This window comes from Ptychodera flava, chromosome 8 (genome assembly GCF_041260155.1).
Source record: "Ptychodera flava strain L36383 chromosome 8, AS_Pfla_20210202, whole genome shotgun sequence".
NCBI classification, from domain to species: Eukaryota; Metazoa; Hemichordata; class Enteropneusta; family Ptychoderidae; genus Ptychodera; species Ptychodera flava.
In genome coordinates this window covers 12,221,995-12,246,610 of record NC_091935.1, presented here as the reverse complement: position 1 = coordinate 12,246,610, position 24,616 = coordinate 12,221,995, and the positions used below count along the sequence as shown (strand labels likewise).

At 38.0% G+C, this 24,616-nt stretch overlaps 1 protein-coding gene across 2 annotated transcripts in view; it reads right to left on the bottom strand.

Moving 5' to 3' along the window:
- The window catches only part of LOC139138502 (ubiquitin carboxyl-terminal hydrolase 24-like), an 84,231-nt gene that overhangs the window by 32,943 nt on the left and 26,672 nt on the right, over nt 1-24,616 (bottom strand). For both annotated transcript variants that reach the window (XM_070706903.1, XM_070706904.1), the window contains exons 10-25: nt 21,935-22,042; nt 21,351-21,608; nt 19,526-19,606; nt 18,776-18,925; nt 17,436-17,567; nt 12,828-13,019; nt 11,867-12,007; nt 11,231-11,397; nt 6,395-6,572; nt 6,055-6,153; nt 4,915-5,031; nt 4,136-4,290; nt 3,092-3,176; nt 2,606-2,740; nt 1,640-1,830; nt 395-608 (exon numbers count right to left, since the gene is read on the bottom strand). In XM_070706903.1, the coding sequence (XP_070563004.1) occupies nt 395-608; nt 1,640-1,830; nt 2,606-2,740; nt 3,092-3,176; nt 4,136-4,290; nt 4,915-5,031; nt 6,055-6,153; nt 6,395-6,572; nt 11,231-11,397; nt 11,867-12,007; nt 12,828-13,019; nt 17,436-17,567; nt 18,776-18,925; nt 19,526-19,606; nt 21,351-21,608; nt 21,935-22,042 (2,403 nt within the window). The remainder of the gene's footprint in view (nt 1-394; nt 609-1,639; nt 1,831-2,605; nt 2,741-3,091; nt 3,177-4,135; nt 4,291-4,914; nt 5,032-6,054; nt 6,154-6,394; nt 6,573-11,230; nt 11,398-11,866; nt 12,008-12,827; nt 13,020-17,435; nt 17,568-18,775; nt 18,926-19,525; nt 19,607-21,350; nt 21,609-21,934; nt 22,043-24,616) is intronic.

Below are 24,616 nucleotides of genomic sequence, written 5' to 3'. Positions count from 1 at the left end.
TCCAAATCGTGGAGATGAGTCATTCACCTCCATGACTTTTTTCACAGAATTAAACTATTATGTTGGTTGAACATCATAATACTAAGCATTTGTTCATAATTTTAGAGTAAGTTTTGAAACTATCCTTTTCACACACAAAAAAATTTAATAATTGGATATCATTAGGTAGGTACTAGTAAACATTTGTCAGAGAGATTTTCCAAACTATCCTTCAGTGTTGAAAGAACTCACTCATTTTTGGCCATGTGTTCTATCACAGGGGATAAACATAAGTATCAACATTACAGTGAATATGGCACTGTACACAAATGGTAAAAACAAACATACCCACATACATACAAACAGAAGCAGCCTTATACAGCAATTATCTTATGATGTGACCGTGCATTCATACCTGTATTGACAATTTTGCAGCTGAAGGTATTTCGTGAGAAGAGCTTTCCAATTCTTTGTTGTTCTTTTCCACACTGGTTGGATTCTTTGATGGGGATGAGGAGTAACTCCGTGCGACTGAAGCGCTGTTATTTGTATTGGTCTCCATCGCGTCCTCATGCAGAGCCGTTTCGCTGGGACTGTGCCCCATGAGACTTTGTCCACACAGTAAAAACCTGTGTGGAAGGAGAAAAAGAGAATTCATGTCCTCGGCTGCTTGGGAACAAGATACTCAAATCATCACAATGGAGATCAACAGAGCACAAGTTCCATACTGTGAATAACAGCATTCTAAAACTGGTGGCCTGTTGTGTCCTTAAATCCATTTACAAAGTAACTACCCGTACTTTCCGACACATGATTGACCATTGTGTGTGAAAGAGTCAAGAGTCAGGCTTAGTTCACATCGACATTTATATATCTTGGCTTTGAAAACCCACTGGTTTTAACAGAAACAGATTATTGTTCATATACAGCAAGACTATAATATCACCATAGTGGGGTCTTTTGGAAACTTTGGGATGTCACCATTGAAATATCCTGGTAACTTACCTCCGCTGATTACTGAAAGCCAGTATAATCCATAAAAGTGCAATCTTACACCTAAGTGTCAACCTATTACGAGCATGGTCACTTACTATTGGCTGATTAACAGGCATACTGAAAGTTTTATCAAGAACTTGTTTTTTTCACATTAGTTTTTACGTTGCTATAGAAGTTTGGGTCACACTCACAGAGTTGGTAGCTTGTTTTGATCCCAAAATCGAAATGGTGTCTTTTGGCTATTTTTTCAGAACTTTTGTTTTGTGGTTTCCCTACACTTTCTGCATTGAATCCCTAAACTGTAATTTAATGCCAAGTATTTAGCATATCAACACAACCTATATGAGTAGAATCTACATTGTTATTGTTGAAAATTGTATTCAAGTCCGGACTAGAATTCATTTGTAAACAATAAACAATGACCACTACACACATACAAGCTGTGTTGACAAAAAGAATACTCGAAATTTCAGCATGACAAACGGATTAGGGTCAGACACGGTAGTTGATATACAGAAGCAGAATACTGAATAACTTGCCACAAGTTACAGCTTATGTGCCTTTAAACTTCAATGATTTTTTTTTACTTTTTTGATTTCATGTTATAATTAATATAATACACCATTTACAAAACAAGACAAATGTCACTGAGAAGGTTCCTTACCTAGCTAACTGCAAGCATATAGAATAACACCCTTGTCTAGTTTCATAGTCTACATCGGGAGGGATGGCATCTTTCTGCAGTACATTGACAACGAAATTAAGACCACCAGCCGTCAGAAAATTTTCACAGAAAACCTTAGAATTGAAAGACGTCATGTCTTGGACTGCAGGCATTAGTTTACCACTCAGTACCTGTAAGTCAAGAAAAGATTGCCGTGATGAGAAAATTGTTTGCAAATCAATGTTGCAATTTATCATTTTTAAGAATAAAATGTCATAATTACCCAGCTATAAAATTCACACATATATGTACGTAAATTTCCTGAGTGTTGAGTTAATGAAATGAAAAATACTATGATTGACACTGAAATCATAAATTCAATACTTGAGTTTTCGATCTAATGATCACATTTTACATTCAATGACAGAATAAAAGAATGATTTTACAAATTCCTGTAGTTTGAGTTTGTCGATGAATATTCAAAATAAAATGCCTCTAGAAGTTCTTCTTTGTAAGTTTTCTTCTTCTTGAAATACAGGGGTATCACAACACTTCATATTTTTGACAATCCTACATGTACAGCTTGTGAATCAAAAAATATACAGCAGTGTTGAACACAATATTAAATCTTGCTATGTCATACAACTACATCACTTATCCTGCAAAGTTCATTATCAACATCAGGTCAAATTTGTTAAAACCCATGAGACATACATGTCCCACATGTTGCATTTTAACAAAGACTTAAAAATTTGAGGCCCCTGAAATCAAAGATACTGTAGACACAATTTTTATTTTCTAAACCCGCTGTGTCATACCATGCCAAGTGGGCGAAAATACTTATGGTTTAGGCTCAATACAGCTTTTTACTGACTTGGCCTACTGGAAGTGATAGACCTGGCTAGTAAAGGATATTGAACAGTATGACAGCGTCATTGTGTAGTGGTTACAGCTGAGTAATCTTACCTCTAAGTTATAGAGTACTCTGAAAGCTGACATTCCCTGTACCGCTGGGTTGAATAGATTTTCCATTGCTGACTTGGATGTTGTGTCCCTCGGCGTCGAACTTCCGTCATCTGAAGTGGACGAGCTGTCGTCACCCTGGGAAGAAAAGGACACAACCTTTACCTGACATCCGTTTACAAAATATATCAATTCTCGCAAAACTGGGGCACAGTGAATCTGCTTGTAATCAAAGAAGAATAGTACATGAACCAACAGGAAGTTTTTAAAAAGGTTTGTTGACTGTATGTTTTGAAGTGCCATTCTTTTCAATACAAGATGTAACCCTTCTGGTATTTTTTTTGTGTTGAGCTTGTGAGATACAGCTTCTTCTTTTACTCCCAAAATCTTGTGGAAACATACTTTCTTATGCGTTGCCTTATACCTCTTGCAGCTTGTGAATACATCATATGCAATTTGCTCTGAGCTGGATACACAGAGAGCACTCACAGATCGGCCTACTGTTTCCAATGAATCAAGTACTGCAGGATCTGTTGGTATTAGCATAAGTAAACTTCGAACACGACTTCTTATCCTGTAAAAGACGGAATAAGCATGGAGTCAGATGTTACTGCCAGTGCTCTGACTAGAATAGTCAATGAAATCAGGGAAAGAATATTTCATTGTATTGCTGGTTGAATTATGAAGTCACTTCTGCATGCGTAATCTATTTAATTCAGGATCTGAGGATGTTGCACCACTATGGTTCAATTATATTACCATGCCCTGCCCGTCACATTTTGATTGGTCGAGCTGAACCACATGACTGACCACAAATAAACAGTAATGGTTTGTTTACATGCCCATGAATATGAATAGTAAGATTAACGACTCAAAGTATCGTAACTTTACAGCTCAAACGTAAATCATAATCAATCACAAAATAAAATGGAGCACTTGTAGGTCAAATTGAGATACTTTTTTCTGAAAATATCTCCGGATTTGCCACTTTTTTTACAGCGCGCGTGACAGTGTGTTGCGTATTGTCAGTTTATGGGTCCAGTTGTCGTTCGCCTCCTAAAATTTTCGGAAATTTTGACGGTTTTCTTGGGTCCCTGATAATATAATGGAAATAACAGACTCTGCTCTGACCATTAACGTTTATTATGGCGCGGGCTTGAGGAAAGTCAAATTAACGGGCTCGGCAAGCCTCGCCCGTTAATTGTTGGCTTTCCTCTCGCCCTTGACCACAAATAAACGTTATTTCTATATTCACATACTAATTATCATGAATGTGCAATCAACAGATGTGTTGCACTAGTGTTTATTCACAGGAGAAAAGTACCAGTTTAATATAAAGACTTTGGAATGCACTATGTCCACAAATTCTACATAGTCCTCAAAAAACAACAACGGTAAATCACACAACATATCCTGCTGCATCATACACACTTCAACCCGCTGTTGTTCTGATTGTAGCAAATTTTTAGCCACATTATGAAACATGTTCAAAAAGTCACCATCAACCATCAACTAGGTTTACTTCCCACTCACTTTGGTTCATCTAATTCTGCTAACTGGTACAGCATGTCAAAGACATGTCCACCCATCGCCATGACGACCCCTGGCAAAGTCTTCTCAGTGTCAAGTACATATGATTGTCTTCTGCTCTGTTCAATGTTGCCAGCCTCCTCTATCCTAAGTGAGTCCTGAAAGATAGCAATATCTCATCTTTAAGTCTGAACACTTCTAACAGGCCTGTGCACATGAAGCAAGCGTTTGATGATTTCGTTTGCAAATGTTGTGAAATCATTATCTTTTTCAGCATAGCAAAACACCAGTTCTTTGTGAATACTCAATAGCTTAACTGTTGTTGAAATTACAGCTTAAATGAACCACTATGGCCAGCAAGTAGACACAATGAGTCACATGACATAACAACACGTCAACATACTCAGACTGTGAACTTTCAAAGCAGTGTACAGTAACGGTAAGGGCATGTCTGAGAAATTGATCTGGACACACACACTCATCTGTGTTGGTAAGAACCCTCTGAACCATCAAATTGTGACCTACACAAACTATGCAGTGATACACAATCCTTTCCTGTTGGCATATTCTTCAGTTACACTTTTAATTGTAGAGGATCATAAACAGAAAGTTTCTAAACCCCCTTGAATGCTTTCTTTTTTGAACTTAACAAAATCTGCTTCAAGTCAACCAGTCTTTTTCTTTTTTTTATGAAAGCAGTTTCCATCTTATGTCAGAACATTTCCGTATTATATTCAGTGGTTCTGGACAATTCTTGATTTGGCAAGACACTGTGAACTCACCTCATCTGCTCTATTCTGTGGCATTGGTCCAGAGATAGTCGCTGTCTTGACGATGAGTAACTGCTCATCTTCAAAGTACAGCTGATGGAGGAGTTTCTCATCTTTTGATGGCATTAACTGTATGCATTTAAAACAAGACAGGGAGAAAGGTGTACACTGAATGACAAGTTTTGGATCACAGAATCAGTTCTGCAAGAGCTCTGATGCTGACAAATTTGCTGTGTTTGTTTACGGTGATACGCGTGCTACACATGGTGGTTTTATGCTCCTGTATACTCAATTGAGCAATCTGGATTTAATCATCTTCTGGTATATAAGATGTAGTCGACATGAAGTCATATGTATTATTGCTCTTTGAAAATATTTTGAAATTCTTTCCATTTGTTATTCTTACAGATACTTGATAGAGCACCGAAGAAAGCAAAACAGTGCATACATCTATATTGTTTCAGTTTTCCGAGGACTTCATTTTTGAACACGAGAATTGTACAATGCACCTCAGGGACTAAAATTTTTACCAAACTTTGCCACTTGTGTGGTCTCACTTTGAAGACTGGACGAAGTAAATGAAGTTTACAATGTTTTGCTTTTGTGATAATTTTATTTTCCCAACGGTGTTATTATAGAGATGTCATCCATTCAGAATTCAACAATGAATTTTACAAAACTTGTTTCTCTATTACCAAAATCTGAACAATGACCCATGCTTTTATCCTTGATTTTAAAAGAGAATGATTAAAAGTTTCCCTAAGAAAAGGCTGAGCAAAAGTTTAAATTTGGGGTACTCCTGCAAGGAAAATTTTTTGAATACAAGTCTGTAAAATTTCAACAACAAAAATTTCTCTATACATTGTCCAATTAAAAAACCCATATCTGGATGCTTCAATAGTTTTAATTTTGCATCAATGCAATGCAACGCAAGCATTGTGATTTCAGTATACCGTTATTTTTGTGATAATTCATCATCAATGTTGATGAGCTAAAATTGGAGTGATGTGGCAGATGGCTGAGGTTAGTTATAAAACACATGGAAGAAAAGTCTTCCTGCATTGTGTTCTGTGAATCAAAACCATTTGATGATGGCCCTGACAGGCTTGATAGAACTCAGAAAAGTTATTGGAGATGTACATGTACACTCACGATTTTATCATTGGTAGCTAGCTGTACATTCTCTGGTGATGTTTTCAGCTGATCCGATATCTTCTGTCGAACACTTCTCAGGGTTTCATTGGTGTGACCCTGCCATTTGAAAAAAATACACACAAAATCTCAGTGATATTCAATTTGAATCAATGAATTACAACATCTGGTGTACATAATATAGGCGTTTGACTAGGGGGAATTACAAAACTTACAATTTGAATGAAAGATTTCCAACATCTGGTGTGTAAATTAAATGGGCACATTGAGTGGGCCTTTGGCCTGACACGAATTGTATGTACAGTAAACATTACAACAAGTCCATGTTCTGAGAACTCACCATGATTGTAAAGTCCCCTTTTGGCGTCTCGCAGTTACAATGCATGACTATTGGTTGACCCTGGAATGAGGCTCCGTGCGGTAGGATGGTACGAGCTCCTGGGTGATTGTCTTCAACCATTGTCACATACCTCTCGGCCAACAGTAGCAGACGTGATATAATCAACAATTTTGCTGATCTGAGGAAGATGGAAAAGGGAACAGTTAACGGCTTGAAATACCTCATCGGTGACACAAAGTGGTAATTTGAGTGTGTACGACTGATACCATCATGTTGCGAAATAAGACAAATAGCTTCAGTCATAAGGACCTGCACCAAGCCAAAGCTTCAGGTCCTTACAGAAAACTGCCGGTCCTCAATAAATGCAGATGTTAACGACCATTAAAGTCAACTTCTCCACCAATACTAAGCTTATGCTTTTGAATGTTGTAATATTTAATTTTTCATGCCCTTTTACCAATAGAGTCAGTACGTATTCTCTGAAAAGGACTATTGTTTATATAGATTGCAGAATAGTGTAAGTAAATGATCATGAATCATTCATCTACATGATCTGGAATCTGAAAAAGATCACAGCCCTCATCTTCCTCATTTCATGCGCACACATTTATCAATGTTTTCAACCACGGGGGGGGGGGGGGGGGGGGGGGGGGGGGGGGGGGGGGGGGGGGGGGACTATGGGACTAACAGGAGAATTTGACATTTTTTTCTAGCCATGTCAAATCCCCCACTTATCGGACTATAAAATGTCAAACACCCAGGGACGTGAATACAGGCTCATGCACTGGCTACATGTGAATGATGAAAGCGAGACAGTTTGTCTCTCATGACTTTCTATGGGGGATGATGTTCTCTACATTGCTGTGTACAATTGTACACTACACCAGGGCATGTGATATTGTGATTTGAAAATGGTTGGCGAGCTGAAAATCACTTCTGAAATTAGCCAACGCGAGTGGTAGAAGAGTGAGTGAATAGCTTAGTACCCTGAAAACAGTCATGAGTAAGGGGAGTGTATGAATAATTTTTTATGCAAACATTGATCACTACGTCTTTTTATTGTAATGTAAAACAGAAGGGAGAAAATACCTGGTATGTATTTTGATATGACGTATGGATTACTTTCAAAATTTTTCAAAAAATAAATATGCTTAAATGTGGCCTCTGTTGCATTCATGAAGAAACAGATGAAGTTATACTTTTAATTAAAAGGACAAGTATCGTAACTTTTTCTCGATTATAGAAATTGCAGACAACATGAATGGCACACGTCGCCACTCGCGGAAATGAATGCATATTTTCTGATCGAAAAGTTTTGCCTGAGCGATTGCTGGGTCTCATCGCCCTTTAAAGCTTAAAGTTATTAAAATGACTCTGAAAAGTTTGACAGACACTCGATACTGCTGAAACACTATCATTAATCAGTAATCAATAATGATACCGTAAAATCTTAGAGACGTCATTTTTTGCGACATTTAGGCCTACAGCCCAGGGTGACGGTGAGTTTTGCATGCCTGTCGTAAAACGATATACATCGAAACAATTTGAAGCCCCTCAGTCTCTGAGAGTATACAGGACGGATCGTGCAACTCGACAAAACTGTTATGAAAAGGCCGCTTTGTTTTATAGAGTGTAAACTTGTTATCATGTCGATATATCGTGGTATCAGTCGCCGCCTTTGTGAAAGACCAACGAGTAAGCAGGATGTTCTAGCGATCCATAAAAAAATGCAGCGAAATGTGAATTTGACTGTCGACTGCAGGTAGCACAATAGTCGGTTTTGAGTTACCATAAGACCATGCGGTAATTCAAGGATTTTAAGCTTTCGCCACTAGGGGCGCTCTTCCTTTGACCGGAAGTGAGGGCTACTTTCTGGACCCCGGTCTGCGTACATTGCGATAACACAGACTCCGTATTCCTAACCTAAGTTTAGTCTACTTTCATCTGCTCTGTTGTCACCGTAAGCGTTTGACTATGCCAAACTTTTACTGCAAAGCCGGCAAACTCGACAAATACCCATGGATGAATAGCATGACCTTCCACCGTTTCCCCGATGTTAAGAAAGAGAAACGCCTGAGATCGACATGGATAAGGATGATACGACGTGAACTTAGCTGGGTACCTAACAGTTTCCACATGTTTGTGATCTATTCTGCTCTCAGACTATGCGCCCCATAGACGTGTGTACATATGCCTGAGAAAAAGTATGTCAGGAAACCAAATGACTATATTTCCTATATATAGGGATTATGCCACCATGTCATCTTCGACGTTCGATTTTACTGTGAAAAGTAGCAAGTTCATCTATCATGTAACCGTCGATCGTTCCCTATCATTCTCAAAATTCATACCTGGTACTTAATTTGCTTCAAAATCGCTCGTTTCGTGTGATTTCTGCCGAATTCGACGGACACATCGCCAAAACATAAGCGTGAGCGACATTATTCGACCTTATTCGAGGGCGATGATTCTTATAATACTAAACGAAACGGCAACAGTCTCGATGTCGGCGTCTTGCCAACGCATGTAAAACGGGAACTTGCCTCGCTACTCGAAGAGCAAGATCATTAAAATGCATTAAAATAAATTTTCACAAACACAAAATAAGGAAAGAATCTACACTGCGACTGATGAGAAACCACACGGGTTTCGAAACGCAAGCATCAAAGGGCCACTCTATCAACTTTGTCACACCATAGGCCCGGCTTCGTCTCGCCATAAGCTTTCCCCACACGAACAAAACATTACCGTACACACAAATCCAAACTTCCCTACAAATATCCGAAACGAAACAAACATTTTTATTAACACAAACAATCGGATAAGAATGTAGGAACACATATTCAAAACGAATCAAACACAAACTCGACAAAAAAAAAAACATTTTGGATAGTATGGTGGGGAGCCTCTTTCACATGTTTTACATTAGTTTCTAATCCAAGGTCAATGGATTTCTCAGCAAGCTCTACCAACTCAGCCTTTTTAGCTTTGGAAAGGGGAATCTTGCTTGCTTTTAAAAATTCTCGTAGCTCTTTCATGTTCATTTTGCGGACGTCTTCACGCGTGATGTTGCGACTTCCCTCCATGACTAAAATTTTAGCCCTCACTTTTGCAAAATCTCGAGCGCCCCCATGCGACCGATGTTAAAAATTCATGCGTTTTCTGACAACTCGAAACCGACGTATTGGCTGTTCACAGTTTACGTCAGTGTTCTCTCATTAAATATGCAAAAATAAATATTTGTCCGCATTTTTAGATTACGCTTTTGAAAATTACGCATATAAAACGATGAAAACACATCTTAGTAGGCGACTGCTAGTGTAACAATGAATACTAACAGGCATATTCACGACTCAGAGTACAAGCTGCCAAACGGCCATGTATGCAACATTGATAAAATTGTCCGCATTCCAGCTGCGTGTCCGATGTCGCGCGCGTACAGCTATATTTAGTAACAAACCTGTACCGTGAACAGCGCGATTGGGCTATTGTGTAACATCTAGTCCTTGTATTGGGTGTAGTTCAAAACCATAGAGGTTAAAAAATATCTCCATCTTCAAAACCAAATATGTTTAGTCAACAGCACTTTTCTCGTAGTAGGTTTTTGTCTTAAACTCATCTATGAACTGTTTATGTTTTGAACGCTTCCATTGAAAATCAAAGCAGAGAAAACGGAGTCAGTTTGATAAAATGAAGGGCTGTATTATGTACATTTGTATACATGTAAAGTCCGAACACTTAAAAGTGTGGAACAAGTGAAGTGATACTGGATGTTGTTGTCATATGACACAGATATGCTAACATTACCATGGTTACACTCACTAGACGAGTATTATTATAATATTGTGCCACATTGTTGCACCAAAATCAATCCATTCTATTGCTAGAATCTGCATGCACGGGCATAATTCATACTGATCTGAATGTAATCAGTTGCACCGTGCTATGCGCGTCGATTGGAGGGATTAGACTCTTCGTAAATGCAAAACGTCGCAAGACAAAAATTACTATGTTGTGACATTGTCGACCCCCCGGGGTCTGGCGTACTATCATATAGAGATCGAATTCCTCACCATCAGGACACGAAGTGCGATCAATATCCCCTGTTGCCCCGCACTCCCACGGTGAAAAACATTGATAGGTGCATGGCATTCAAGTCTGAATCAAATGATTCAGAGTCAGTCATCATCTGCATCTGTTACAGGTCTTGACGGAAAAATTGTCATCATATTCCAAATTTCAGTCGGTCATAAGGACCGACATGTTGCTAAAAACTTTCGGCCCGACGAGAAATCTGTCGGTCTCGGACCGTCGGACCAACGTTAATTTCGCACACTGGATACCATTCAGATCAAATGCTTTCCATCAATTGTGGTAAGATTCATTTTCCATCAAATATATAACTTTGTTCAGAAGATATGTTAAAACATATAATATACTTTGTATTAGAGCGCCCTCTATATGACCCTAAAACATCAAAATGAAATGTTACATATTACAACAATTAGGGTAGTTTTCATTTTGAAAATTTAAGTCCGTGTACAATACAAACATGCTACTGGGTTTTTTTTATGATACTCAGCAAGTACACCTGGAAAAAGTTCCATGACACAGTTCAACTTACTCCATGTAAAGTGACTTTTCCACTAAAGATCAGTTTGTGGAAAACTTAGCATATTTTGCCACACGATTATACAGCCAACAGATACTTTGTAAGTACCAGCACGGTGTGTGATTAACCCTTTCGTTTCCATGGTTTGGTCCAAAGTGATTGTTATCGACAGTAAATGTGGACCTCTTCACAGGGAATAAGGGGTGAACAGGTATCTGGCTTACCTGGATGGGCTTGGCAGTGAGGCTACTTCAGGTATGGTGGCTGCTGTCAGTGTCTTTGTAGCCCTGCTTATTGCAATAGCCAACGCTGAACCCCCTAGCGTAATCATGGCCTCCTCTAACCTCTTGTAGCATTCAGTGATGAACTTCTTGTGAAGGCTGACTGGATCCTGAGTTCAAAAGCACCAAACAGATTCAATGATAACTTGGATTCATCCCATGGTGGCACTCACATGGTGAGTACATTTGTGGAGACTTTAACAACTTGAACACAGACCATTTTGATTACAATTGGTCCTGAGGGATTTCCATACACTGATTGGTGCTTGTATCTCCGCCACTGAGGGCGCACTACTGTATGCCTCAGTTTGAAAACATGTATACTTGCAAAACAACCTAGTTTATAATGTAGTGAAGTCAAATTGTGCTGATCAAGTATTATGGATTAAAAAATTAAATAGTAAAACTTACACTGATATTTTATGACATGTCTTCTAATGAAATAGCACAGGGAAAATACATTATTTCCAAATTGTCACATAAAAATTCCATGCAAAGAAAAAATGTACAAAAAGTACACAGAGAAGGATGGAGTACCTTAAAATGACAAACAGTGAACATCCCTTCCTACAAGCTTACCTTTTTAAGCCTTGGAGATAAATTATTGTAACACATGTGAAGTAAATGCTTGATGGCGATGTTGGCAATCTCTTCATTGGGCGTCTCCAGTGCAATCTGCCACATGAACTCGATGCCATACAGATCAAGTTTCTCAACAACCTGTACCAAGAACAAATAAATTTGCGTAGAAATTACTTTCTAAAGTTTTATTGTGTCACAGCAGTCATCACATGATTACTGCAGCTATCCTGATTTCATGTTAAAAAGTGCCAGGATTGTGTCGAGCTGAGATTGGGTAGTTAATGTCTCATGATGGCTTTGCTGTATAAAACCTGAGTCCAGGTACAATTGCATCGTACCGCAATTTTGCCATAGCTATCTGTACCTATCTATAATTCTATAGTGCATTAAAAGGTATGAATGATAAATACATGAAATGAACGGGCGGATTTTACAGAAGGAACTCTGGACCACTGTCAATGAACTTGGTTTCAAAAACCACTAACTTTTCACTGGTCTCAACAGAGCGAAACTCATGCACTCCAGGCATTCCCATACATATGCAAAATAATGTACACTATGTTACAGTCAAGGGTGGACATTCAGTCAAATTTATGAAAGTTCCCCTTGGAATATCAATGCAATCATATTATGAGTTAGATGGGTTCCAAAAGTATGCACCCATTTCTCAAATTTTCTGATTCAAGGCAGTGTAAAATAAATGAATAAACAAACACACAAATAAACTGAGTGACTCTCCTAAGTTTTGAAAAAGAACAATATATTAATTTAGATAGGGTACATGAACAAACACTTGCTGATACGACAAAATCGATGCAACATGTTCCAGCACAAAAAATAAAATAATCAAAAACCAAGCACATTCACTGTGAATTCTATAACGTTCTACTGCAGGTCACTATATAGCAATGTACATTACCTCCACCCACCCCCCCCCCCCCCAAAAAAAAATACTCACATATGCTGAACCAGCACTTTTTCTAAGCTTGTGTTCATACAGGTTGACATTTTCAAAGAAGGTTCTAACACAGGCAAATCCTCTCAGGGAAAGTTTGGCCGGATCAAATTTCAGCAGTTTCTGGGTGAACAGCTGTTGTTGTGTTTCGGCCTCGAGGTCACACAGCCCCTTTGTGAACCAATCAAAACATGTCTGGAAACACAAATAATACAGTAAAAATTAAAACATGGTCATTCAAAATATGTAACATGCTATACAGAACATAAGCTGACAGTTACAAGAGAATTCTGCCATGTCTCAATAGCTTCTAAATGTCAAATTTGTCTGCAGTTAATTAGAATTGTCAAACATACAAATAATTTACTTATTTGAGAAACAAAACTGTTATGAAGTAATGTAAAATAACACATTCAACAAACAACTCATAAAAACTTTTTTCTCTGAGAAAGTCTGTACTTCTTGTTCTGTGTCCTTTATGGTCACCACATGTATTTTTGAAAGCTGGACTCTGGAAATGTGTTGCTAAATAAGCCACTGCTTGCATTATGATATTACAGTGAGGTTTACTTAAATTACAAGCTCTCTCCTACCCTCCAACATACACATCCAACTATGTACTCAACTGAGTAAAATGGGTCTTTTTTCTGAGTAAGCAGTCACAAAACTGAATGCTAAAAATCAGTGAGATTATTTGCTTACAATATTCCAAATATTATAAAACGAGAGTATCTGCCTTCACGGACTCTTTTGAGATTAACAGAAGGATACATTGTACTAAACGTTGTTGGAGCAGTCATAAAATAGTTGATCACAACAATAAAACACAGAAAACAAGGTGTACAGAATTGCAACAGCAACTCGGTATAAAGTGGAGAGAAATCTAAAAACCAGATACACTAATTTAATTATCTGATAATAAAAACAAACAAATAATGTATTAAACAAGTCATCGTTGATGACACAGTCCCACTGTTGTTAATGGGTACTTTGATTACATGTCCTCAGAGAGGATAGAGTCCTCTTCATTAATTAGGTCTGTGATAAAAATACTTTGATACAGATAGCGCTCATGGCCAAGAATGACCTACATACAAGAAAGACCTACATATGTATGACATAGGTTAATGTCCTTGTACCAACTTTGAATAAAATCGGTTGAGATATGCCTGAGTATTATGGCTCTGTACATGAAAAAATCGTAACAACCATATTGGATCGTATCACATACAAATTGACATGCATATGTATGACAGTAGTCAATCTCCTTGTACCAACTTTGAATAAATTCGCTTGATACATGTCTGAGTATTATGGCTCTGTACATGAAAACATCGTAATAAAATGGCTGCCTAGCGGCCATTTGGATCGTATCACAAACAAATATACATATGTATGACATAGGTCAATGTCCTTGTACCAACTTGGAATAAAATCGGTTGAGATATCCCTGAGTTTTGGCTCTATACATGAAAAAATTGTAATAAAATGGCCGCCTGGCGGCCATATTGGATCGTATCACAAAACAAATCGACGTGCATATCTATGACATTGGTCAATGTCCTTGTACCAACTTTGAATAAAATTGGTTGAAACATGTCTGAGTTATGGCTCTGTATATGAAAAAATTGTAATAAAATGGCCGCCTGGCGGCATACTTGGATCGTATCACAAAACAAATTGACATGCATATCTATGACATTGGTCAATGTCCTTGTACCAACTTTGAATAAAATCGGTTGAAACATGTCTGAGTTATGGCTCTGTACATGAAAAATCGTAATAAAATGGCTGCCAGGCGGCCATATTGATCGTATCACAAAACAAATAGACTTGCATATCTATGACATTGGTCAATGTCCTTGTACCAACTTTGAATAAAATTGGTTGAAACATGTCTGAGTTATGGCTCTGTACATGAAAAAATTGTAGTAACATGGCCGCCTGGCAGCCATATTGGATTGTATCACATAACAAATTGACATGCATATCTATGACATTGGTCAATGTCCTTGTACCAACTTTGAATAAAACTGGTTCAAACATGTCTGAGTTATGGCTCTGTACATGAAAATATCGTAATAAAATGGCCGCCTGGCAGCCATATTGGATCGTATCACAAAACAAATTGACATGCATATCTATGACATTGGTCAATGTCCTTGTACCAACTTTGAATAAAATTGGTTGAAACATGTCTGAGTTATGGCTCTGTACATGAAAAAATTGTAGTAACAATGCCGCCTGGCAGCCATATTGGATTGTGTCACAAAACAAATCAATGTGCATATCTATGACATTGGTCAATGTCCTTGTACCAACTTTGAATAAAATTGGTTGAAACATGTCTGAGTTATGGCTCTGTACATGAAAAAATTGTAATAAAATGGCCGCCTGGCGGCCATATTGGATCGTATCACAAAACAAATCGACATGCATATCTATGACATTGATCAATGTCCTTGTACCAACTTTGAATAAAATCGGTTGAAACATGTCTGAGTTATGGCTCTGTACATGAAAATATCGTAATAAAATGGCCGCCTGGCGGCCATATTGGATCGTATCACAAAACAAATCGACGTGCATCTGTATGACATATGAAGTAATCCTTGTACCAAGTTTGAATGAAATCGCTCCTTGCATCTCTGAGATATCTGCGTGAACGGACGGACGCACGGACGGACGGACGCACGCACGGACATGACCAAACCTATAAGTCCCCCCGGACGGTGTCCGTGGGGACTAATAAAAGTCATGGAATGGTGAATGAATGGGTGAATGAATGGATGGATGAATGGATGGATGGATGGATGGATGGGTGGATAGATGAACGGATGGTGGACAGATGAATGAATGAATGAATGAATGACTGAATGATAAAATAACTTATCAGAATGATTTATAGTGAGTACCAGGGCAAATTTAATTTCTAACATCACGAGTCTCTTGGTACATTTCTTAATCCAATGACTTTTAATAATGGAATAACTATCTGCCTAAGCTGAGCAGATTAAGAGACTAAAATTAAAAATAGATTGCCAGCAGGAGATAACTGGACAAACTCTATGTGAGTAATGACACCAGAAGAGATCTGAATTGACTGAGCTGTGAACTCATTATCCTACATGAACACTCTCTTTTGCTTCTACTGACAGATAAACCATGCAATTCGGAGGAAAGGCGGGGAAAGTGTCATCATTTTGATGCTTTTCCCCGCTACAAAATTAGATTCTGACATTTCACTGGACAACGTGAAACTTAACCACTTTCTTCAAACGGAATTTCCATCAGAAACAGTGCATGAATTTTCTATGGTTGCCATGGTGATAAGGCATAAATGAAATGACACAGCTGGTTCTAATAGATTGATGGCCTGATACAATGACTATTTCCATTCTATTGGTAGAATTCTGAAAATAGACTCTGTAAAAGAGAATTACTCTGCTTGTTTCCTGACTCTTGCTTTCCTACATGTACATGTAGTACAAATATTGTTTTATATATATGGAAGGCAGTAATGCTAAAATTTGTGAGATATTTGGTCTTTGAAGATTAATTACAGAATATTTTCACTGACATTTCCCCTACTGGTACCTTCCCAGTAATCAATTAATATCCATCCATTTTCAAAATTTGGTGAAATGTTATCTTTTCAGTTATTTATGACTGAATACTTCTCTACTATCCCTGCAAGCATTTTACCTTTTTCATAATTAATCACAGCTTTTAACTCAGTAAAAGGCAGGAATTTTGTTAAAAAGACTTTGCAAAGAATCTACATTTTTATGACATTTGGCTTCAATGGTATCTCTAGTCTTGTCTTTCTCCACTTGTATCAAATTTCAACTTTATTTTTAACTTACACAAATTGGATTTTTCAAAAATACTTGGTACTAAAATGTTGTATGCATGAAAAACAAGGTATCTAACATTAGTAGCAAGGTATCTGACATTGTAGCAGGGTGTATGTAGCAGCGTGCTTGACATTGTAGCATGGTATCAGACATAGTAACAACGTGTCTGGAGTTGTAACAAGGTGTCTGTCACAAGATGTCCAATATTGCAGCAAGGTGTATGACATTTTAACAAGGAGTCTGTAGGGAGGTGCCCAACATTGTAGCAAAGTGCCTGGCATTGTAACAAGGTGTCTGTAGCAAGGTGCCTGACACTGTAGCATGGTATCGGACATTGTAGCAAGGTGTCTCACTTTGAAGCAAGGTGTCTGTAGCAAGGTGCCTGACACTGTAAGCATGGTATCTGATGTTGCAGCAAGGTTTCTGACATTGTTGCAAGGTGTCTGACTTTGTTACAAGGTGTCTGTCACAAGGTGCATAATATTGTAGCAAGGTGTCTGTAACAAGGTGTTTGGCATTGAAGCAAGGTGTCTGACATTGTAGCAAGGTGTCTGACATTGTAGCATAGTGTCTGCAGCGAGGTGTCCGACATTGTAGCAAGGTGTCTGACATTGTAGCAAGGTGTCTGTAGCGAGGCGTCCGACATTGTAGCAAGGTGTCTGACATTGGAGCAAGGTACTTGGTGTCTGACATTGGAGTAAGATGCCTGATACTAAGGCATCATGTTTTATATTATTAAAACTGAAGTACTGACCTCTCTATCCATTTCGCACGCATCTGGATTGGCAACAAGACAGTCCCAAATATCTCGTGCCCTGTGCCAATGTAAATACAGCATACCTTCTTGAAGGATGAAGGCGAGGAATCTTAGATGGCATGACACAAACTGAAAAGGAAATAAAATTTAAACAAATGAAAGAAAGGAAAGCATGAATGTGTGACCCATATTTCTAATCAAGACACACTGCCACGTCAACTATTGTACAGAATGATTTCTAGAATACCTAATAAGATGGCCCTTTCACCCCAATATCAAGTATACAGGTATGACTATCCCACTGAAGACAATGCAGATGAACCAACGTTTGATGCAGAGGGGAAAGGATTAAAGCTGCTTTTGAAGAGACACTTTTTCATCTGACTTTTTTGAAAGCCACTTATCTCATGTGTACATAACAAAAGGCTGATGCATTTATGTCGGGAAACGTTCCTACAGTAGAGACAATGTTACAGTAAATAGTATAGAAAGGCCCAATCCTTGGGACAAACGTAGCTTCCCCCTTTGGGCGATAAAACAGGTATGACATGGAAAGGATTTTAGAATATTACTACTCCGAAGAAAGATACATGTCACATAAATAATGAATACTTGTGCACATAAAATATAAAACTTCATATCTTACTCCTTCACACAGGTTACCAGAAAAGTCTGAGAATATCAGTAAAGTTAAAATGTCAAAACAATTGGCACTTGATCATTTCAACCCTTTTACCTCAAGGGTTTGGACTACCCTATACCCATTGTTATCAAAGGTGAGTGCGGATCTGTCTACAGGGAATAAGGGGACAGGTTAACATTTCTTCTTTAGTCTCAGACTGGCACTTTGTGCAATTTTTACCTGCGTAAACATGGATGATTAAAGTAAAGAGCATTGGATTACCATGTGCCATTATTGATCCAATTTAAATTAGAGAAGATTTTCTCACTACTGTAACAGCAATAAGCAAGCCTCAATTACATTGAAAAACTGAAAGTTTTTGGTAACAATAAGTAACATACATTTGACTGCCATAGTGCCAAAGGAATGAATTTTGTACTGTGAATTTATCACTGCAACCTGGAAATTGAAACCCTGGTATCAACTTAAAAGCTGTTTTTAAGTGAAAGTAAATTGTTAATAATTCAAGCAGAATTAATTTCACTTGTTGTGTGTTATAACTTCCTGAAAATGTTAGTAGTAAAGTGCTTTAATCTTCTGTGAAATTAAAATGTGCAATTGGCAAAGCAACATCAGCAAAATCTAGTGATTTGCTATCTTGACTTAAAGTTTTTTGATAATGGTTTCTGTTTTTGTGGTCATTTTTCTTACTCACCTCGCGGTGTGTGTATCTACTATCAACTACTGTGTCTGGTGTGAGTGGGTTCTCTCCAGCTGCAGTGACTGCCATTTTGTGGGAGCGTACCAGACTCTGTGTCACCAGCTTGACAACTTCATAGTTCTTGTTCAATTCATGCAGTATCCCCTGGGGTTGGGAATGAAACAATATCAGTGGCTATTTAAACGAACATAAACATGTAGAGACCGAGTGGACAGGGTCAAAAATTTACAAAGAAAAAACCAAAGCAGCTTATATTGAGTACACAAATACAGGACGAGTTGTTCAGCAGAGCATAAAAAGTGTTACAGAAAATCTCCGTATGTGTGCTGTTGCTGTGAGCTCTAAAGATATTTGTACTGTTGCTGTGAAGGGTAAGAAATGTTTTTCAATTCCTAATTTCTCTGGTTTTTATTTTAATAATTGAAATGATTACATCGCTGTTTTTTGACAATCCCAAATATTGTCTACCATGTATCCTGTAGTTAGTACGAAAGGTATGAGAGTCAGGTTTAAACCTTGTGCATTATACAAATGAATTTTTTGTTCAAATTAAGAGTTAAAAGAGGGTTGATTTAGTATAGCGTGAAGATAGTGTTATTTAACCATTAAAATATTGGGATGAATCAAAAAGTCAGAATCAATAGTATCGGTATATGACAACTCAAATGGAAAATAGAATTGCAAAGTTCAGCTAGCTGAGACACTGCTATGTAAGAATCCAAAACAAGAAATTGATAATATTACCTTTTCTTTGTGGTATGTTTGCTTCACAATGCTTCTGGCAATGTGGTACAGCTGCCTGAAGGCTGGCACAACCCAAAAACCCTGTGTGGTAGGAAACACATGAACAGTTCCTTAATATGGTTATAGGCACACAGTGAGATAATTCTCATTCGAGAACCAAATCATAGTACTAAATGGATCTTGAAAAATTCCTTACACAATGTTGTGTTTTAATCATTCACTCTGCCCTACAGGTCTTTTGATATTTTCCAGTCAAGATGAAATATATGTGGGAGTTTGCTGCATCAGTTTCGCCTTGAAGATAAGTTATAATCACCTCTAATTACAAAGCAAAAATAATATATATTGGTGCAAATTACACCTGAAAAATCTTCCTGACAACTTTGATATTCGTTTTGTATGTTGTGCATGGGAAGAATACCAAGCCTAAGCTGCCTCATCAGGACAATCAGGGCATTCTTAGGGGGCCCTCCCTTGGTTTTGTGAAGCAACTGGACCCCTCAGGATTGTGTGACTTTTAACCTTGTCCAGTTTGGGGCCCAGTATTGGTCAGTCTTGCCATTTGAGTTCAGTAGCATTCTGAACAAAAGAATTCCTCAAAATAATAGCAATATCAAATTTCTAAAAATTTTCCATTGACTCAAATGCCACAGAAAAAAAATATTTCTAATAAAATTGCACCAAAACATAGATTATCATCTGGAGACAATATTGACAGAAGATAATTAATGTTGCCAACTATACAAATTACTTTGAGGTCAGTACTACAAAGTAATGGATGAAATGTCACAAAAGAATGTTTTGATTGGACTGTCAGGCCAATACAAATGATGAATAAATTTATATGCTATAAAAAAACTGTAAATTGATAAAATGCCTACATGTATCTCTTCTGGCTAAAATTATGAGACAGACATCAATCCCACTCAGAGTTGACATTTTAAATGAAGTAAAAACTCTGAACACTACCGTAGTACTAGAACCTAGCCAAAGTAAAAAGTTCCCGAAAATCTATGGGACCATAACATATATTTCATAGCAATGTAGAACAAATATTCATAAATCTGTGTACACTATGGGTCCATTTGAGATAACGAAGAGCCAAGCTGTTGCAGGCCGACCTGCCAGTTTGACCTTTGAGGAATGCCTGACTTGTTTCCATGGCAACATTATCACGAAAAACACAGCAGCGTTAGACACTGCTAGAATGGTCACCTATTTGTCAAAAATGATAAGTGCTATTTAGTTTACTTTGTATATTCATAATCCATCACCGTGACATAAACTGCACAACATCAAATATAGCTGTCGTAATTTGCAGAAGTCTTGGAAAAGTCAATCAGAATGTATAAGCGTACAATATTGTTTCAAATGTGGAGGCTTTTGATAAGAGAAGTGAGAGGACATGAGTTCTCTGGTCTTTACACTGCATAGGCCACACCTCCACTTGATAACAACATCAACATATCCCTCAAACTACGCTCATTGTACGGTCCTTTTATCCCTGTTGTCAGCAACATGTAGGCTACCACATTTCTTGATAACAACAGGTTGAGGCCAAAGTTTGATGATTCCCAAAATATTATACAATTTCATGGCCATATTACTGCAAGGACACTTAACACATTGCCTAACTCACAATATGAATCAGAAATACTACATAAATATAAAAGAAACCTGGTTTTACATTTCTTGGATTCTACTCATGGCATTTACAATTTATAAGCACTGCTGCATTCTAAAAGGCTCAATTTCTGAGACATTTCATTATGAGTGTGGGTGAAAAAAAGATTGGTGGATAGAAGTAGTTGACATTCCTTCTCACCTTCTTAATGTCATCGATGCTCTTGATGACGTAATTTTTCTTCACTTGCTCCTTGACAGAGAAGGAATCACTCAGGATGGTCAGGTGTTCATCCAAGGCCTGTTCTATTAGGTGTGTAGGGAGGGCAGGCAGGTGTGACAAGTCCCACAGTAATTCTAGCACCTTTGTGGTGGTTTTATTCACCCTGGCTTCCCGACCTATCTTCCCTATCAGGCTCAGTAGTTTCTCCCTCATTCTGTCGTTCTCGTCTTGCCACGACTGGAAAATATTACGGGGAAAATGTTCACTTGTAGGGCAGAAGGAAAAATGCTGAAACCCTAATCTTGCCAAGTCCATATTTCAACATCAGGTCAAGTTCATTAAAACTAGTGAAGCACAACATGTCCCATATGGTGAATTTAACTTTAACTTGAACATTTGAAAGCCCTTGAAAACATAGATACTGTAAACATGTTTTTTAGCCAAATGTTTACATACACAGACTATGGCTTTGATCACTGAGGGATTTTCTGGACAAAGATAAATCCAAATCATTTGAAATGGTTGTACAAAAAAACATGACTGGTGGAGAGAGGGTTTCTTACCTTTTGAATAAGCATAAAGAGGTGTTCCAACTGTTGTGCACTGAATTTCACGGCCGCTGCGGCCATGATGGAATGGATGTTATCAACTACAGTAGCCTGCTGACCATTCTGTATGATTAAAATGAACAAAATCATCACAATTAATCTGTTCACCCTAGTTCCCTGTAATCAGGTCCAAAATTACCATTGACAACAATGGTTTGGGGCCAAACCATGGTGGCAAAAGGGTTTAACGTTGGGGAAAATTTCAAAGTTCTCATCTCATTTCTTCAAGCAACTTTCAAATCACAAAAAAAAAAAATAGCGTCAATGACACTGTAGCTCCCATCCTGGACTATTTAGTGTATGTATATTTGAGGTCAAAGGTCACCGAGGTCACGTGACATTTTGCTAAGTTATCCCTATATACCAAAAATCAGACCTCTAGCTCTATTGGCTCGCTCAAAATTAGATATGTGCATAATTAATGAGGTACAATATGTGGCGTCATAAGCTGTCCCATCATACCATACATGAAGGGTGTAGCACTTGTGGTTACTGAGTTATGGACAAATATGTATATTTGAGGTCAAAGGTCACCGAGGTCACGTGACATTTTGTCAAAAAAATTGTACTGCTAAGTTATCCCTATATACCAAAAATCAGACCTCTAGCTCTATTGGCTCGCTCAAAATTAGATATATGCATAATTAATGAGGTACAATATGTGGCGTCATAAGGTGTCCCATCATACCATACATGAAGGCTGTAGCACTTGTGGTTACTGAGTTATGGACAAATATGTATATTTGAGGTCAAAGGTCACCGAGGTCACGTGACATTTTGTCAAAAAATTGTACTGCTAAGTTATCCCTATATACCAAAAATCAGACCTCTAGCTCTATTGGCTCGCTCAAAATTTGATATGTGCATAATTAATGAGGTACAATATGTGGCGTCATAAGCTGTCCCATCATACCATACATGAAGGCTGTAGCACTTGTGGTTACTGAGTTATGGACAAATATTATATTTAAGGTCAAAGGTCACCGAGGTCACGTGACATTTTGTCAAAAAAATTGTATGGCTAAGTTATCCCTATATACCACAAGTCATCGTTGATGACACAGTCCCCACTTGTTAATGGGTACTTTGATTACATGTCCTCAGAGAGGATAGAGTCCTCTTCTTTAGGTCTGTGATAAAAATACTTTTGAATAAATTCGCTTGATACATGTCTATGTCTGAGTTGTAGTTCGGACATGGAAAAATCGTAATAAAATGGCCACATGTCGGCCATATTGGATCGTATCACAAAGCAAATCGATGTGCATATGTATGACAGAGGTCAATGTCCTTGTACCAAGTTTGAATAAAATCGGTTAAAACATGTCTGAGTTATGGCACTGTATATGAAAAAATCGTAACAAAATGGCCGCACGGCAGCCATATTGGATCGTATCATATGAAAAATTGACGTGCATATCTATGACATTGGTCAATGTCCTTGTACCAACTTTGAATAAAATCAGTTGAAACATGCCTGAGTAATGGCTCTGTTACATGAAAAAATCGTAATAAAATGGCCGCCTGGCGGCCATATTGAATCGTATCACAAAATAAATCGACGTGAATATGTATGACATAGGTCAATGTCCTTGTACAAAGTTTGAATAAAATCAGTTGAGATATGCCTGAATTATGGCTCTGTACATGAAAAAATCGTAACAAAATGGCCGCCTGGCGGCCATATTGGATCGTATCACAAAACAAATTGATGTGCATATCTATGACATTGGTCAATGTCCTTGTACCAGCTTTGAATAAAATCAGTTGAAACATGTCTGAGTTATGGCTCTGTACATGAAAAAATCATAATAAAATGGCCGCCTGGCAGCCATATTGGATCGTATCAAAAAACAAATTGACGTGCATCTGTATGACATATGAAGTAATCCTTGTACCAAGTTTGAATGAAATCGCTCCAGGCATCTCTGAGATATCTGCGTGAACGGACGGACGGACGCACGGACGGACGGACGCACGCACGCACACACGCACGGACATGACCAAACCTATAAGTCCCCCCGGACGGTGTCCGTGGGGACTAAAAATCAGACCTCTAGCTCTATTGGCTCGCTCAAAATTAGATATGCACATAATTAATGAGGTACAATATGTGGCGTCATAAGGTGTCCCATCATACCATACATGAAGGCTGTAGCACTTGTGGTTACTGAGTTATGGACAAATATGTATATTTGAGGTCAAAGGTCACCGAGGTCACGTGACATTTTGTCAAAAAATTGTTACTGCTAAGTTATCCCTATATACCAAAAATCAGACCTCTGCTCTATTGGCTCGCTCAAAATTAGATATGTGCATAATTAATGAGGTACAATATGTGGCTTCATAAGCTGTCCCATCATACCATATATGAAGGGTGGTAGCACTTGTGGTTACTGAGTTATGGACAAATATGTATATTTGAGATCAAAGGTCATCAAGGTCACATGACATTTTGTCAAAATATCCGAGATATCTGCGTGAACGGATGGACTCACGGATGGACGAACAGACGGACATGACCCAATCTATAAGCTCACTGGACTTCATCCGTGGGGACTAAAAATTGTGTCACTGCATCCTTTTTGCAATATGAATACGAGAAACTAAATTTTTATTTTTCGTGGCCTTATACAT